This window comes from Girardinichthys multiradiatus, chromosome 6 (assembly GCF_021462225.1).
Source record: "Girardinichthys multiradiatus isolate DD_20200921_A chromosome 6, DD_fGirMul_XY1, whole genome shotgun sequence".
NCBI lineage: Eukaryota > Metazoa > Chordata > Actinopteri > Cyprinodontiformes > Goodeidae > Girardinichthys > Girardinichthys multiradiatus.
This window is the reverse complement of record NC_061799.1, coordinates 23,409,587-23,428,340: the sequence shown is the minus strand read 5'-3', so window position 1 is coordinate 23,428,340 and position 18,754 is coordinate 23,409,587. Positions and strand designations below refer to the sequence as shown.

At 41.2% G+C, this 18,754-nt stretch overlaps 1 protein-coding gene and 1 long non-coding RNA gene across 2 annotated transcripts; one reads left to right on the top strand and one right to left on the bottom strand.

Moving 5' to 3' along the window:
- Window positions 1-2,816: 2,816 nt before the first annotated feature.
- Window positions 2,817-9,975, bottom strand: LOC124870520. Its single transcript, XR_007038793.1, has 3 exons — window positions 9,592-9,975; window positions 3,408-3,515; window positions 2,817-3,316 (listed from the first exon to the last, which is right to left on the bottom strand). It is a non-coding gene; the product is annotated as an uncharacterized LOC124870520 (long non-coding RNA).
- Window positions 8,102-18,419, top strand: LOC124870519 (angiomotin-like 2a). The gene is made up of 11 exons (XM_047369256.1): window positions 8,102-8,255; window positions 8,644-9,444; window positions 9,989-10,157; window positions 11,413-11,557; window positions 11,649-11,738; window positions 14,092-14,387; window positions 14,478-14,653; window positions 16,215-16,316; window positions 16,416-16,606; window positions 16,690-16,821; window positions 17,180-18,419. The coding sequence occupies exons 2-11, from the start codon at window positions 8,735-8,737 to the stop codon at window positions 17,263-17,265; spliced, it is 2,097 nt and encodes a 698-aa protein (XP_047225212.1). The 5' UTR covers window positions 8,102-8,255; window positions 8,644-8,734; the 3' UTR covers window positions 17,266-18,419.
- The last annotated feature ends 335 nt before the right edge of the window (window positions 18,420-18,754 follow it).

Genomic DNA, 18,754 nt, shown 5'->3' with positions numbered 1-18,754 from the left:
CTGACATTTATAGACATCTTTTCTAAAACAATCTGTGTATTTTATTTTAACATTTTGAATTATTAATGTATCTTTTAGGATCGCAACTTGCATTTAGAATGCAACAGATTACTTTCTGGGCACTAAAACCTGCATGAGATATGGCTGCACATCTGTTTCATCTCCATAGCAGATTTATTTCTTCTGAGTTATGCATTAAGTCTGCTTGTCTGGAACGTCTGTAAATTACCCCTTCTCTGCACCACAACGTGCCGCAACACGCAGCCACCTTTGAGTAACCAATAGCTATTTTATTTCCTTTGTATCAGTCTAACTGGGTTTTAAAAGGAATTCATGCTTGTTTCGACATAGCTTCACATGAAAACAAATCCCGGCCCTGGAAGCAGTTCCAAACTGCAAAGACATGGGAAGCTTGTTGTCAGCTTTTTCCTGTGAACCGGATACCACCTCACCTTTGTCCATTGTGTTTATGTTAAAAAGGAAGCAGAGCTGGGATGTGAGATCCAACGAGAGAAATCCATCCCACTCCTTCCAAGTCATGTCAGTTCCTCGTCAATCCCACCCAATCAGATGACCCTATTTCACTTTCCCATCGGTACAGGCGTTGTAACAAGCATCCTGTCCTGTAAAAGGTTTTAAAGTTACTGTCTCAGGACACGTACACTCATCAAAGACTAAGGCGGTGTCTGAGTCTGAATGCTTGAACAAAAGAAAGTGAGGCAGACAGAAACCGAGACAGGGAGATAGACAGTGAGTCAAGGACATAGTGTTTTGGGGTTTACAGTAACAACAACAAAAATCTCTTGCGTTTAGTGTCTTATCAAAGAGACAACTAAGATCAGATCATAATGGGCTTCTGGTCATAATTACTGTAGTTTAGGGGAAAAAAAACACTCTAATCTGGCAGGATTTTAGTTGGTATGCTGTGTATTTTAATATTTTCAACCATTTCTATATATTAATGGGTTTATAGAGCCTTTTATCCAACAGATGGTTCCCTAATAATTGGGTCATCTGTTTTGTTTAGTTTATAAGATAGTGTATAAGATAGTCTATAAGATAAGGAGTTGAAAAAGAAAACTAAAGACCATCTTTTCAAATTCCAGAATGTTTGGCCGTTTTCACATTCTGCATTTAACACATGCAACTTAACTATTGAGCTAGTAATGAACTCCTTAAAATAGCTGTATTACAGAGCGTGTGTTGCTTTACGGTCACATCAGGCATTTTATTTTTGTCTATTCATTACGTATTGTTAAGTGAGAATAACACCATTTTGTTTGAGTGTAACTGCATGTATTTCAAGGTGAATGCCCGGCCGGTTGTGTTCGATGAACAGGTTTCAGAACAGATAGAGCTGGGGAGGCAAACCACAGAACATGATTGATTACAGCGTGAAATTTAACCCCAGCTTTGACACAAACAGGGACGATTGCTAAATTTGTTGAATTAAATTAAGACTCTTAACATAACTAGTAAACTGCTGACTTATTTGGTTCAGTGCTGTGAAAGGGCATTTGCTCCCTTACAAACTTCTTTTTTTATTATTTTATTTTTTGTTTGAGACGATTAAACAAATTTTAACAAGAGTCAACACAGACTAAGTAAATTTAAAATGCAGTTTTCAAATGATAAGACAAAAAACCTATCCTAACCAACCTGGCACTAGGTGAAAAGTAATTGCTTGCTAAGCCTGCTATTAGCGTATTTGAGCCACCCTGTAGGGACACTTACCTTTCCAAACAGGGTCAGGTTAGTTTGGACAGCTATTTTTCTTTAATAAATGAAATCATTATTTGAAAACTGGTGTTTGTATTTAGTCAGATTATATTAATATTTGCTCGATGATCTGAAACATTTAAGTGTGAAAAAAAGCAAAAATGAGGGGCCAAAATCTGTGAGGAGCCAAATGCTTCTTTTCACAACCATGTATTTAGCATCGTTTACTGCATGTGCATTCATTTTCTTTTTCTGTGTAACCTCAGGAGCAATGAGAGTTTACCGAATTTAGCAACAGACGTACTGTTTAAGGTTTTCTCATATATTCTGTGAATGTCACTGTTCTTTTCCACGAACAAGATGCAAATCATGAAATATAGGTTTTGTCAGGCTTACAGTTATAGGGCCCACAGACAGACACAGGATTTATTTTGTGGTGGAGCATTTCAAACTTTGATCTGCTGTAATGACTTTTGGAACACATCCATAAATCTCAAAGGATCAGCCTCACATTCTTCTGGTAGTTCACAGGAAGTGTGCTACAATGGAGGACAAAATGACCAGAGGCGTTGCCCACCACCAAACACATACACACACACACAGAAAGAGAGAGGGAGAGAACGGAGGAAGTAGTGAGGTGGTGTTAAATGACATGAACAGGTTTTTTTAAAAGGTGGAGACTGAGCTGCTTCACAGACTCTAGATATGAGGGGGAAATACAAACACCTTCCACTTTGCTAACTGTTCTCCTTTATGTAGAGTTGCCCACAGAGATGCCACAGCTGTTTTTTTATTTTTATTTTAAAGCAGTCTCTTCAACAATACACACCATCTGGGCCATGATTGGAATTTGTGTTTAATAAAAGAGGGCTGAAGAGCCAGTTGCATGATAGTGGTTACCATCAGCAGTTCAATACTATTTCAGGGGGCTTATAGATTTTTAGGTCTAAAAAGATAATCAGCTGGGGGCCAGTTGCTACATACAACAGTCGATTGCTGTGGACTGCTGTGCTTTGATTGCACACATTTACCATGTTAGCTCAAACTTGCATTTGAATTTTGGGTGGGAGGATTTGACGTAACGTGGATTATTTAAAAGTGTGATAATACTTATAACCCTCCATCTAACACTAATCAATCATTCAATTTTTATTTAGAGAGCCTTTTTCATACATGAAAAGAGCACCACAAAGTGTTTACATAGGATAAAAACAGGAGGCAATAAAAGATAAAACAAACACAAACAAACTAAGCATAGAACAGAAACAGAAAATGTACAGAACTACGCAGGTTGACAGAGGTGACATTGATTTGAAGGACTGAAAGAACATGACTGTGTTAGTAATAATGATAATACACTATAGTTAGACATCAGAATTATTAGAAGCATAGAATAAATAAGAATAAAAATAAACATTTCATAAATTAATTAAACAGACATAAACATGTTGGACTTTCACGGTGGCACAGTTGTTAGCACTGCTGCAATGCAACAAGAAGGTCCTGGGTTCAAATCCTGGCCTGGGCTTATTCAGCATGCCGTTTGCGTGTTCTCCCTGTGCATGTATGGGTTATCTCCAGGTACCCTGGCTTCCTCCTGCAGTCAAAAAACATGACTTTTAGGTTAGCCGGTTGCTCTAAATTTCCCTTTAGGTGTGAGTGTGTGCATGCATGGTGGTTAGGACAACCAATGCAGTCGATCCAAACAAATCCTGTGTTGGACTGGCGCCCTGTCCAGGGTGTACTCTGCCTCTCGCTCAATGACGACTGGAGATAGGCACCAGGCCCCCCCGACCCTAAAAGTAAAAGCAGGTATTGACAATAAATAAATGAATAAACTAAAATTGACATTTAATTCAAACAATAGGTATAAAAGTTCATTAATCATGACAATACAACAAAACAGATGTACCGAATTCCGTTGTTTAAAATCAATATAAAACCTAAAAAACTAAAAGTGCATTAAAACTACAGATTTCAATTAACTGAGATATGACTAAATTAGAAATAAACAATATTCATTCCTAATATAGCTAAAACCCAAACTAGAATTATGAATCTTAAATTTGCTTTTAATAACCTCACTAGACAAGAGAGTCTAGTGAGGTTTCTTCGGGAATGCTGTTCCACAGAGGAGGGCTGTAATAAGAAAATTATGTCATCATCATTTGTTTTTTTCTTTGAGTGTTATCAAAAAAGGTTTACCAGAAGACCCGAGGGACCTGACTCAATAATAACAGATCTGATAAATATATATGACTAAGACCGTGGCTTTAAAAGTCCTAAAAAGCAACTTAAAATAAATTCTAAAATTTACTGGATATTCAGAAACTTATAAATTGTAATGATTTGAACTCTCTTACTGGTCTTTGTCAGCATAAGGAGGGACAATGTATATTCTAGGAAAACCAGGAAGCACAGCATTGCAGACATCTATTTTTCAAGTTCTCAAAGCATGTATTCAAGTCTCTGCATTGGACAAAAGAAAATATGATTGCCATATTGTAACAGAAACCTCTGCTGTATAAAGCGCCCACAAGTCAGAGTCAAGTTTAACATCCTTAACATAGTGCTGGTTTGATCTAGTCATGTAGTAAAGTCCAGACATATGATTTGGCTTTGACAGAAATGAAGACTTGTATTCCGCCTTCATACGAGGCATTTATGTCTTTAAGAGCACAAACTCTGACATTTCTATAACACACAAAAGTCAAAGTGAGGTATGGTTTGACCTTCTGTGACTGTTCAGCATGGTCCATAAAGACATGAATGAGAGAGTTTGGTATGGATGAGTGGCCTGCACAGAGACCTGACCTCAACCCGATAGGAGACCTTTGGAATGAATTAGAGTGGAAACTGAGAGCCTGGCCTTCTCATCCAAAATCAGTCTATGACCTCACAAATGTGCTTCTGGAAAAATTGTCAAAAATTCCAAAGAACATGCTCGTAAACCTTCTGGACGGTGTTCCCAGAAGATTTGAAGCTCTTATAGCTGCAAAGGGTGGACTATGTTCATATGCAAGCCAAGGCAGGTGAGCGAATACTTTCAGCAATATAGTGTACGTAGAGTAAAATCAAACTGTGGCATCTTTTCAAGCTGCAACTCTGTATCATGTGCATCACAAAGAGCATCTGTGTTTGCAGTAGTGGTCAAAGACCTAAGATTCTAGAGAACAGCTGCAACACACTCACTCTCTCTCTCTCTCTCTCTCTCACACACACACACACACTCTTGTTTTGCTATATGTAGTGAGGACCATGTGTTGACTCCCATTGACTTTCAGTCATTTTCAACCCTTTCAACCCTGACAATGACCCTGAACCTAACCATTACCAGTGCTTACCTAACCCTAACCTTAACCTAAACTCAATTCACATCTTAGTCCTAAACCTAACCGTTAGCAAAATAGGTCGTGAGGACCAGCAAAATGTCCTCACTTTGGTACAAATGGGCCTCAATTTGATGGTGATATCGGAAAATTGGTTCTCACTGTGATGCCAAGACGGGAACACACACACACACACACACACACCCACACCCACCCACACACACACACACACACGCACACACACACACACACACACACAATGTTTCAATGTTTAAGGCATGTGTAACAGCCTTAACAGATGCAACAACTTACTGAAGAATGATCTATGGTGAAAGCCACAAGGCTGGTTTCCTTCATGCCTGTGACAACCTGCTGCACTGTTTCCTTTATTACCTCTATAAGACATTTAACAGCTGAAGCTACTTTCATTATGAAGATTATACTTGCAAAACATGATGCTAGATAAGAATTTGCACACTTTTACAGCCAGTCATGTTGTGCAAAAAGAAACTGGCATGTGTTCCTCTGCAAGATTAATGGCTACTGATATGGGGATAATAAAAGGCCCACATAATGTGGCATTTCAACAGCAAGTCATATTTGAGAGACGTTTCCAGGAATGTTCCTGGAAGGAGATTTTAAATTCAGCATTTCTTTGTTGGTGAACACCTATGGATGAAGGGCAGAGCGGGCACACAGCCAAATAGCAGTTTCATTAGAACTAATGTAAGTCAAACACTGTTAACTTAACAGACCAGACAACATGATGTAACATATACATGTTATGCTAAATGTACCTTCAGACAAGCCTATAGACAAGTTTAAGTAATAGTTTTTCTTGTAAACATGAAACTTTACTTTATATTTAAAGACAACAACACATAAAGCAAAAATATTAATATTCTGATAATTACTAAGCTACGTTGTATCACAAAGCAAAATGGTGCGCTCAAGTAGGCCTACTTCACAAACAACTGTAAACAAAGGATAAAAGTTATGGTGTCTATTTTATTTATTTATTTATTAAAGTTAAAGCTAGTTATAATGATCCATTTATTTATTTTCTATTTTTACTTTTATGACCACTTGCTTTTCAGGTCTAATAAAACCAACAAATAAAGGGCATATCTATATTATCAGCTTTCATGAGGTCATGAAATAGACAGCCATTTATTTCTGAGTTAAATTGCATTCAAGAAGAACATAATGCATATAACCACCAAAAGGCTTTGAGGTGATCATGTCCATCTTTTTTGAAATACATATTTAACTTTACAATGAAACATGTAAATACATTTCAAAATTAAGTCTACTTTTTGGCCACTAAAATGATGTAGTTTATTTATTTTTTCACATATCAGTTCTTGGCCTTTGGACCACTTACCTTCATATCTAATACAAACAATAAATTAAGGAAAATCATAAACAAATGAGCCTTTGTTTCTGACTCAAAAGTTCAATGGTACAGGCTCATATTAAACCATGTTTAATATGAGCCTGTACCATTTTAAAGGCTTCAAGACGTTTCTGTTAAATGAATCAAACTCACTTTAAACTTTTTTTGTAACATGTAGAACAATGTTTGGTCATCTTGAGTTTTTGTGTTTATATTGCTGTAAATCCCCATTTAAGATAATATCCACCCTATTAAAAAGATGTTTCCATTCACCTGTTGACATCACATAAGATATAAGAGAACTGTTCAGATTTTTGAGTATGTAAATTTGTATTTTTCTTGTTTTTTTTCCTCTTTGTGTGCACAATTTAGCTCACATTCCACCATCAAAAGAATGTATTTCTATTCTGTGAGAACAGAAAACATTTGAGGAGTATATAAGAAAACAACGGTTTGTAAAGAGGACCATGGCAGACTTGAATCACCATATGTCATTATCAAAGATCTTTAGCAAGTAGGCTATTTCAAGTCATGCGATTAAAAAAACCTCATGGGCTGATTAATGCCATCTATTAAAAAGAGGATTCAATTATTTTTTCTGCAGAACTGCTGCACCACCTGCTAATTTTGCCAAAAACATAGGTTTAATCCTGCAAATTAGCCCAAACATGTATATATAGCTGCAATACACCTTATGCCATCATCACTCCTCCTGTCACCTCAAGAGAGACAAAGTAAGAAAAAAATCCTAGGGAAGCTACAATAGCATGAGTTAATAATGTATATAGTGTCACTGTAATAGCAAATACTGGCAATATTTAAAGTGGCACAAGCAGAATACAACATTGACACAGTTTACAAGTAGGAAACACATTTTCTAATCAGATGGAAAAAAATACATTCAGAACATACACAGATTCCCACCAGTTAAAAGTTTTGAAGACAATCATTGTGTCTGTTTTACCATCCGTTTTAACTTTGTGGTTCATTGAAGTCAATCTCTGGCTGAAACACATAAATTTGAACCCAATCAGCTCGATCTTTGCCTCTTGTGATCTCACTGGTTCAAGTACACGATTCAGCGTTTTTTTTGGGAGGGGGGGGGGGGGTGTTTTTCTTCAGTGTTTTTTTTTTTTTAAATGTAGTTGGTAAAATTTTGCAGTGAAAATCTATACTTCATCACTAATATGAGTTGTTTTTTGTTTATTAGTAATGCAGCATTTTATTATGGAATAATATACACCCCTGGAATTCACATTATTTTAAATTATGCTTAGCTAATGATTTTATTAATATTTTATGTTTTTCTTGAAGATATTAAAATTGTCATTGTACAAAATCTAAATATAAAATACAACATTTCTTGTTTTTTTTAAAAAAGGAAATTGTCCATGTGCTTCTTGAAGTCTGCTGCTGCAGTTTAGTTAGTTCTTTAAAATGTTTCTATTTTTATGTAAACATATTCACTTAAACGTTTTTAGACACATTTCATTTTCTCCCCGTTGCATTTTTTCATTCCTCGCTGGCCTAATAAAGCGCAGCGCTCTCCTCCTCCTCCCGTGTGGTTTTTCTTTACGCTTTTGATCCCCGAGGGACCTCGCGTTTTACATTCCTGGCATTCCGACCTCAGTCCCTCCTCGGTTACTTATTATCGCCGCTTACTCTCACCATAATCATTTCACAGCGAGAGAGGAGCGCGGCAACACCAGGCCCGTTTTACTCGACTAAAAACCCAGAGGGAATATTGGAAATACTTTGGAATATAATCCTCTTCGATCAAGGGGTATTTATCATCATGAAAGCGTGAGCTGGTAAGAGAAGCTTCTGTTTCTATCAGATCAAAAGTCGCACCAGGACGTGGATAAAGACGCTACATTGCTGCTTCGGGTTGAAACTTTGGAGACACAGACACGGTGTTGAAGAATTTATGAGTATTTACTTTGCTATAAGTTTGATATTTGAGCTTTGAGGGGCGAAACATTTTTACTACGCGGTTTTGTGCGTTTTTGCTTCCCCATAAGAAAGGAATTTTTGGCGCATGAAGTTTTTGCCTGCAATGAAAAATGTCACCACGTCGCAGGATTGTCGCTGTTTGCAATGTTTACTTGTCTATAGACAGTTTCTATAACATAAAAGTATGGCTTCTTTGTTTTTACTGTTTCTCTTTAAGTAGTTTATGTTTATGTCTTTCTGTCTCAGGTTCACAACTGATTTACTGAAAACATTTTCACTTTGAGTCAAAGCAGCTCTGCTGATCCTTTTGGAGCGAACCTTTTTTATACACTGTACTATGTCGTCCACTGAGGAGCCGTCTGGCACGGTCCTACACCGGCTCATCCAGGAACAGCTCCGCTATGGAAACCCCACAGACGCCCGCACCTTACTGGCCATCCAGCAGCAGGCCCTGCGTGGAGGCGGAGGCAGCGGAAGCAACAGTGGACCCAGCAGTGGTGGCGAAATGGGCAGGAGCCCCAGATCTTCTCTGGAAAGCCTCACTCATGAGGACCCACTGCTTCCTCAGTTGTCAGCAAGGCAGGAGCCACAGGGCCAGGAGCACCAAGGGGATTACCATCACTCAGAAAGTGGCTTCCAGCTGCATGGAGAGAAGCTGCCAACCTACGAGCAGGCCAAAGCACATTCTCAGTACTTATCTTCCCATTGGGCCCACAAGCAGCTCCATGAGGGGCAGCTTGTGCTGCATGATGGATCCTTCCACGAAGAAGCAGATCTGTTGGAGCACAAATGCAGCCACGTGCGCTCGCTCAGCGAGCATCTCTTCCAGATGTCTCTGGAGAGAAGAGATGCAGCGGCTAAAGCTGCAGCACTAAAAATCAACTCCCACAGCTATCCGGAGCTCCCTTACTACACCCCACAGTGTCTTCAGAGGACGGGGCAAAACACGGACAAACGCAGCCCACCCCCAGAATACAACAGCCCCATCCAGGGCCAGAGATTTGTCCCTCATCAGGTCCAGGAACCAGTTCAAGCTCAGCCACTCAGGTAGGGAAGAAGAACTTTATTTTACCTCACTGTATTTGTGTTTATGTGTGGTTTAGAGACTACTGTAGCATTACATCATAACATTGATATTACTTCTTAACCCGCCCTATACTCAGCTTTGTTTTACATGCGTAAACACATACTTACGGATATGAGTCACACTGCAGCCTGCATACGGAATCTAATTTCGAAATACTTGCAGAGGAACAAATCCGACCCTGTAGATGTTTGTAATGTTTGGAATACAGCAGCAGCATATTCACAAATACTTAAGTAGTCTATGGTATGACTAACACTATGTTCCACTTTTAGAATTTTTAGAATCTTACGTTCCCAGCAACTGCGGGAGCTTGTCTGCTGTCTGATTAAAAATAATACAATGGTACTTAAGATGTCTTTTTTCCTTTCTTCTCTAGTCTGGTCTTTGTTTTACTGCTCTAGCAGCAAAAAAGACGAGGCCTCTAATCAAATTTGACATAACACTGCAAGGCAACCAGACCCACCGTACTCTGCCTCCAATCACAAAACAACATTTCTCTCACAGATATGTCCAGTCTGATCAGCAAGGAGAAGTACCTGGCTACAACACATTCAACAGCCTGCCACCTGCTGGCTTGGAGGAACCTAACCAGATGGAGCTTCTAGTGATGGAAAATGAGAGACTGAGACAAGAGGTGGAAGCTCACAGGGAGAAGACCGGTCGGATTCAGAAGGTGAGAAACTGATAATTACATCCGAAATTAGTCAACGAGAATAGAATACTAAAATAAAAAATTACATCTCAATCTAAAGAAAAGTACTAACTGAAGATCCACACAGCATTCTTCCTCCCAGGCACCTGCTTTTGAAACACAACTCCAGTTGACAGTTGCTCCCTTGATATCCAAGATATCTGGAGACTGCTGGGGCTAGCACACACCCTCCTTGGGACAAACATATGAGATCAGCAGCTGCTACCTTTCCTTAATGCAGGGCCACAAACAGAGGTCACAGCCTGCTCCTGTGTTTGCACACTTCTTTCATTATGTGGCTGACATGCTGGAGGCCTGTGTGTGTGTCTGATTTATTTTCAGGGAGGCCATTGATTTTAAGGGTAACTTTGGTCACTTCCCACTGCTGTCATTTAGTTGGGTAATGGGCTAATGTTAGGATGTAGTTGAAAAGAAAAGTAAAAGTGAATGGGCCATTTCCTTTTTCGTCCAATTGCATTTTTTCCCATGCGCTTGCTTATAAGAGGCGCTTTTCCCTCTGTTTTTATACTATACTTGCCTTTAATATCCTTGTTCAGCATGTTTGAAACAGCATCGGCGACACTCAACGCTTCAGCCAAATCTTTGTAAAAATCAACCCACTCTCCGTTGGAGTTATGTCACATGGTTTTTGCCGTGCCTCAGCCCTAAAGAATGATAATTACCAGGGTTGGAAACTTTTCCCCGTTGGGCCGCAGCCCTGAGTAAACATGCCTGAGTGACTGTTGTAATGGTGGGTGTCTCTTTGCCGTTTCCACAGCCCAGGCTCAGGCATGTACACCTTCCCTGCTGCTGGCAGCTTTCCCAAATCGCTGTCAGTCGTTCTTTATGTGTATTGCGTTGCATGCTCTTGTGCATGCACGCGCACACACCTGGAATTGCAGCTATTAGCTCTCAGGAATGTAGATATAAATCAGTCTTAAAGGGAGTGGTGCAAACTTGATTCCCTTCTCAGAATCATGCCCCAGACATACACACACACAACCACACGCAGATTCTTAAAAAACTTAATCTTAAAATAAACGTAATTCCTTCTTAAAGTTATGCTAGCACTACATGATCGCCCCCACATTAGCCTGTAAAAACACATTTATAACTATGAATACATTGCAGAAACATGAATTGACTTCCCAGATACTCTCTAGCATATAAACTGGGTTAACCAAAAACTTTCTTTTTTTGTTCCTGCTTTTTTTTTTCTTTCCCCCTCCTTCTTTAGCTGGAGCAGGAGATTCAGCGCATTTCTGAGGCTTATGAGACACTGATGCAGGGCAGCAGTAAGAGGGAAAACCTGGAGCAGACACTGAGGAGGAGGCTGGTGGCCGAGATCAGGAGGTTGCAGGATTTCAACAGAGACCTCAGAGGTATGAAACATCCCATATGACACACCAAGAGGCAAAATGTAGTAATACCAGATGCTGTTTGAGCTAACTTCAAAATGTTACTCCATCACAGAAAACCTGGAGAAAGCTAGAAACCATGTTGCAAAAGAAGTTGAGGTGGCCGACCACAACCAGCAGATTATGGCTAAACTCCTTGAACAAAGTAAGTGTGCTGGTTTATTTTTTCAGAGCTAGAGTTTGACTTGTAAAAGCTCACAAGACAAGGCAATAAACCATACTGGGCTCACTAGAAAGAGACTAGACAGTATTTGAGGAAAACTAATAATCCATTCTTTTTTGTTTTCACAAAAACAAAGATTTCATAAATCACAAAACAATCTAAAGTTTAATGGTCTTTTAAGCCTTTAAAAGTCTTACATAGGACCAGGTCACAAAACAATCTCTTAATTTGACTTTAGTTATATCTTACATGTCTACAGTTGCCCATTATTGCTTCTTCCTTTGACTTCATGTTTAAAAGTTTTGAGAAATACCCATCAGGCATCCATTTTTTATGTGCTGCAGCTTTGGCTGAGGAATTTAGGCATTATTACTCTTTAACAAAATGACAAAGCCATTGATGTAGGGTGGTAAACAGCCACGTCAGGAGGCTGTTTCAGGAGGCTGAAGTTGCACATTCAGCCTCCTAGTGAACCCCTGAAAAAAATCTCCCTAAACTGGCCTGTTTTAGTTTCTTTAGACCAATAAAATTAAAACATCCTTGTTAGTTATTTACAACCAGCTCCTTTGACATGAAAAGTGTATGTATGTAATAAGGTCTGGCTTGAAAACAGGGGTTTCTGTAGTTGACTAAAACCCATTAACAATAGCTGATCTGAGGTTTACCCTGCAATGCGTTTGAAGGTGTCGAAGCTAGATAAGCTTTAGGCATAAAATCACTGGAGTCAGAAACACCAAATCCGTATATAAAGTTTTTTTTCTTGTTATTTTTTTAAGTGAGTTAGTTGTAAGCTGTAAGTAATTTGGTTAGCTTTAGTAATTTTGTGAATTTCATATAGTACTAAAGTTTAAGTCACCATGGTTTTAAAAGTATGTTAAAAAGTCTTAAATCTAACTTAGAACCTGCAGAAATTCTGTCACGTTTAAACTATCTAAGCTTTGAACCTGAGATAATCAAATACACTTAAGGTTTGTTAAAAACAGTTAAATAGTCATTTAATTTAGTACCAACGAGAAAGCTCCATGCTAGCTTTAGCGCCATTAGTTGCTAACATTTAGTCAGCTTTGGTATTTCTGCTGTAAGATAAATCCTTATCCTGTTGTGTCCTAAAATTCTCAATTTGAAAGGATGATGGCCTCTTCGATATCTCAGTGTGACAGTGTTGTCCACTAGCCGAGCAAGGAGGGTTTATTTTATTTATTTATTTTTTTAGTCTGTCAATTGAACAGGCCAACTCCAGAACTACTTCCTTTGTTTCGTCAAATCAGGAACCTTACGCTTCACTAAAATAGCGTGTTTTGCTCTAAGCACATACCTCTGCGGCTCATTATTGTAGTAAAACGTACTTCCCCAGACAAAGTCATGTGCCTGCAGTAACTAGATGGCCTCTAGCTGAAGTTTTACATCCCGAGGTTTCGCTATGTCCTTAGTTAGAGTCTGTTTTAGAAACAAGATGCATGACTGAACTAGTAGATTGCAGCATAGCATGGGGCCTCTTTCTGGAGCTTTTTGCATGAAGGAATTTCCACTTGCATAACCTTGGCTGATTTGCTAAGAAGGCTTAATAAGAAATAAGAAAGCTTTGTGCAAAAGGAAATGAAGCGTCCTGTAATCATAGCGGAGCAGTAGAAGTGGTAGGAATGAGGTCTTCCCCCCTCCACCTGTTGGGAGTGTGATTTGTGGTGTCTGTTTGAGGATCTGGTCTCAGGCAGCACGTTGATGTTTGTGTGGCCTTGATGAGGAATGTTTTGTGTTATGTGGGTCAGAGGGATGGGAAAGCTTTCTCTCCCCTTCCCTTCCCTTCTCCTCTCCCTCCCTCTTCTTTTTAGCATTCCAGAACTGCTTCGCTAAATGAAGAACATTGGCCACCATGTTGCCACTCTGGAAATTATTACGTGGGTTTTGGAAACCGTTTCATACAGACATGCAGCAATCAGGCTTTTTCTTCGTGGTCTGGCCAGCCAATTCTGCCTGATGCCAGAGAAAAATATGTGCTGCAGGGTTTTTGATAGCGGTGACTGTTTTTAAACGTAAAATTATGGAATTGCAATATTTTCTTATTTATGCATCAAATAATATGTCCTTAACTTTTTTTTTTTATTAAAAAAAGTACATCTATGTACATACTGGTGATTGATGTGTTTATAGACTAAAAATTGTTGGAATTGGCCAGTTCTGTGGCCGATCTGTGGCAAGTTGACTGTTGCATCTCTAGTTTCATATGACAGGCGAAGCCCTTACCACCCAACCAACAACAGTGCCCAGGTTTACACTTATTCCTGGAGCTCTCCTACATGCATCAAGGCTCACCTTTCCATTATATTTTGTTGTTCAGATGAGGAGCAAAATACTGAGCGGGAGCGTATGGAGCGGGAGCTGCAACGATTGCGAGCGACAGTGGAAGAGCAGAGCCTCAGGACGAAGCAGCTTGAGGAGGCTCTGGAGGCGGCTCGGGGACGAGGTCGCCAGCTCGAGGAGGAGCTGAGGAGGAAGAGGGCGTACGTGGAGAAGGTGGAAAGGCTCCAGAGCGCGCTGGCTCAGCTGCAGTCAACATGTGAGAAGAGGGAGAGCCTAGAGATGAAGCTCAGGACGAGATTGGAGCAGGAGCTGAGGAGTCTGAGGGCACAGCAGGTAAACCTCTTGGCCAAGGAAAGCTGTGACAGAGCATTACGTTTTTTTTTTTGTCATTAAGTTTTAAAATATTCCATCTCTCTACTACAGAGACAGTCTCAGCCCCCGGGATTGACCGTGAGCTCGCTCCAAGAACGCCTGCGTGAGCGCGAGGAGCGGATCCTGGCACTCGAAGCCGACATGGTGCGTTGGGAACAGAAGTACCTGGAGGAGAGCACCATGAGGCAGTTCGCCATGGAGGTGGCTGCGACTGCTGCTGCTCAGAGGTACTTTACTTACTAATGTTTACTGGCACATATATTATTCTCGTACTCGTCGTCTTCCGCTTATCCGGGACCGGGTCGCGGGGGCAGCAGACTCAGCAGAGACGCCCAGACGTCCCTCTCTCCAGACACCTCCTCCAGTTCCTCCAGGGGGAGCCCAAGGCGTTCCCAGGCCAGCCGAGAGACATAGTCCCTCTAGCGTGTCCTGGGCCGTCCCCTGGGCCTCCTCCCGGTGGGATGTGCCTGGAACACCTCCCGAGGAAGGCGTCTAGGAGGCATCCGGTATAGATGCCCGAGCCACCTCAACTGGCTCCTCTCGATGTGGAGGAGCAGCGGCTCTACTCCGAGCCCCTCCCGGATGGCTGAGCTCCTCACCTATCTCTAAGGGAGTGCCTACGGAGGAAGCTCATTTCAGCCGCTTGTATCCGGGATCTCGTTCTTTTGGTCATAACCCAAAGTTCATGGCCATAGGTGAGGGTAGGAACGTAGACCAACCGGTAAATCGAGAGCTTCGCTTTTTGGCTCAGCTCTCTCTTCACCACAATGGACCGGCACAGCGCCCCCATTACTGTGGCAGCCGCACCGATCCGTCTGTCAATCTCCCGCTCCATTCTTCCCTCACTCGTGAACAAGACCCCGAGATACTTGAACTCCTCCACTCGGAGCAGGAACTCCCCTCCAACCTGAAGAGGACAAGCCACCCTTTTCCGGTCGAGTACCATGGCCTCTGACTTGGATGAGCTGATCTTCATCCCAGCCGCTTCACACTCGGCTGCGAACCGCCACAGCGCATGCTGTAGGTCTTGGCTAGAGGGGGCCAGCAGGACCACGTCATCCGCAAAAAGAAGAGACAAAATCCACTGGTTCCCAAACCAGACCCCCTCCGGCCCTTGGCTGCGTCTAGAAATCCTGTCCATAAAAGTTATGAACAGGACCGGCGACAAAGGGCAGCCCTGCCGGAGTCCAACATGCACCGGGAACAGGTCCGACTTAGTGCCGGCAATGCGGACCAAACTCCTGCTCCGCTCGTACAGGGACCTGATGGCCCCTAATAAAGGGCCCCCGATTCCATACTCCTGGAGCACCCCCCACAGGGCATCACGAGGGACACAGTCGAATGCCTTCTCCAGGTCCACAAAACACATGTGAACTGGTTGGGCAAACTCCCATGAACCCTCGAGCACCCTGCAGAGGGTATAGAGCTGGTCCAGTATTCCACGGCCGGGACGAAAACCACACTGCTCCTCCTGAAGCCGAGATTCGACTATCGGTCGGACTCTCCTCTCCAATACCCTGGCGTAGGCCTTACCAGGGAGGCTGAGGAGTGTGATCCCCCTGTAGTTGGAACACACCCTCCGGTCCCCCTTCTTATGAAGGGGGACCACCACCCCAGTCTGCCAGTCCAGAGGCACTGTCCCCGACCGCCACGCAATGTTGAAGAGGCGTGTCAACCATGACAGCCCTACAACATCCAGAGACTTGAGGTACTCAGGGCGGATCTCATCCACCCCCGAATATATTATTTATTTTTTATATTTATTATATGTTATTTTTGTTTTTTCAGAGACACCACCATCATTAACCACTCGCCCTGCCACTCCTCTAACAACAGCTTCAACGAGGACCTGCCACTTCCCGACCACAGGAATCAGGAGATGGAAAACAGGTACCTTTTTTTAGAAAGCCATGATGGAAAGGATCTTTTTGCTCTATTATGTGTGTTGTTTTTTTTAACCAATATTGTAATATTCCTTGTTTGCATCAGAATTCGAGCCCTTTATGCTCAGATATTGGAAAAAGATGCCGTGATAAAGATTCTCAACCAGCGGCTGCATCAGGATCAAAGTCGGAAGGATGAGCGGAGTCCCCGAGTAAACCTCGTGAACATGGTGGGGGCTCCACTCCGACCAGCTTCCTCCACTCCCTCCATCAGCACGGCCTTCACAGAGAGTAAAGGTTAGAAGCAGTATGAACCTTTACAACTCACAAAAATGTGCATCAAAACAAAATATTGACATCTTCTGTGATGGTGTCTTTAGGTAAAAATCTGTCTGATGATCAGACTTTGCCAATCCGTCAGTTATCTGCACAGTTGGAACCTTCAACGCTCGAAAAGCAGGCGGAGGAAACCAGACCTAATGAGGAAACCAGCACAACTAAGCTAAACAATGGTGAGCAACCAATCAGAGTCACAGTTTAAAGCTTAAACATCACACATTATAAAGCTAGGAACTCAAAATGCACACATCCAGTCATGTTTGCCCTCACTTCACATTGATTAACCATGGTGAGGATTAACCATCTGGTCACATTGCATCAGTGCATGTCATGCTTCATAATTTGCAGCCTGTGGAATGTGCACGGTTGGGAGGTGATGCGAATCTGTTGACTGAGCACATTCAGCCGACTTCTTTCTGTGACTGTGAAGAACTTCTGTTAAGCTTTTCAGTCAATGCAAAACTTTTTCCAATGTTCTCACTTTCCAGCAGTAGTATAATTGTTCTTTCCCTTATTTTTTTAAACCTCCAGACAAGACAGTGCCTAAGAAGATGCTGCTAAATCCCTTCAGAGGCCTGGATGATCTGGAGTCAGAGGCAGTGGAAATCTTTATTTAAGCAACCAAGATTTGGATTCTCAATGGAAGAAAAAAATAACTTTTGAGTATCTGTGAAGACTGCAAGACATTTGTGAATGCATAAATTTTGGGAAAAAAGAGGCAACGTCTAAAAAAATGATTGTTTTTCCCATTTCGACGGCAGAGCTGGGCTCTGACCCTCTTTTTCACACTGAGCCGGACGCCTGCAGGCAGCCTGCCCGACACACTGAGAAAAGATGAATCCTCTGAGGTACTTGGACAGTATTGTGAATTGTAATATGGCAATATACTCTCACAGAGTGCATGCCATGCTATTTATATAAATATTATAAAAAATGCTGCTTATCCCCATTATTATTGTTATTAATTTTATTATCTATTTTATATCTTTCCCCACTAAGTTAAGGAGATATTATCTTATCTGGTTTCCACATTCCCTAAATATCATTCATTTCATTTACTTTTGTTAAATATTCAGCAAGGGGTTATCTGTCTGATCTTCATTCCCTCTCCTCTCCCTCTTTTCTGGATTTACTTTTGAGTAATCTTTTTCCCATCACACCGATGAACTCCCTTCGGCGAACTGTCCTTGATCTCATTAATTTAAACTGATAACACAAGATTTGAAGCCCCCGCTGCTCATGTTTCTCCAGCCTGAGCAGCTGGTTCTGCAAAGGTCTTGAGATGTGAACAATGAGGTGCATAATATATAAAGTGTGTTTTTATTATAATTATTTAAACTGACACAGAGCGGGTGTTGAAAAAGTGTAGTTTTGGGATGTGTCATTTTGTTTCACCCCCTTCCTCATAAAGTATGTTGCATGTGTGATAGTGAGTGCGTGCCCAGATCTGGTGATTCTGCTGGTTCGGTTACCACTGAAGGGCCAAAAAGGTGTTAGTTTCTTGTTTACTGTGAGCTGCAAACTAACAAAAAAGTTAAAGAATGTTATATATTTTATACAGATCTTTGTATTGTTATTTTAGATGCAGAAGAGCTTTGAGCAGGATGCCAAAGAGTTTGTTTGTAAGTTATGCGTCGGCAATCACAGCCTTGTAAGCTGTATACAACCAATCATGGGTTGACTTCAAAAACAGGCATTTTTTTGTGAAGTCAACAGTTGAATTCATGCAACATTTCATAAAACCATAAATAAAATTTTCCAATAAACATTACCAGACTTATTGTATTTTGTTTCAGGCAGTAAGCCCCAGTTGTTACTGCTAAGTGTTAATAAATCATCATTTTCTTTCAAATTTTTTTTTCTACCACTCCTGTATCATTGTTAACCTATCCCCTCATTCCTGCCCTCTTGTTCCACCACTGCAAAGAACTCTCTTCATTAATGAATACCAGAGCTGCATTCTTTTGGGCTCAGCCTTCTCGGGTGGCCTGCTCTCTTGTTCTCTTCTTGCCATGAAGAGCGGGCTTGGCATAGATCACATTCTCACAGGGACACGTAACCCTATACGTGACAAAAACAGCCTCTAATCCCGTTTGAAATTCCTGT

Coding starts and splice junctions, on each gene's coding strand:
- LOC124870519 (XM_047369256.1), top strand. CDS start 8,735: ATGTCGTCCACTGAGGAGCCGTCTGGCACGGTCCTACACCGGCTCATC. Junction 9,445..9,988: donor GTTCAAGCTCAGCCACTCAG/GTAGGGAAGAAG, acceptor TTTCTCTCACAG/ATATGTCCAGTCTGATCAGC. Junction 10,158..11,412: donor AGACCGGTCGGATTCAGAAG/GTGAGAAACTGA, acceptor CTCCTTCTTTAG/CTGGAGCAGGAGATTCAGCG.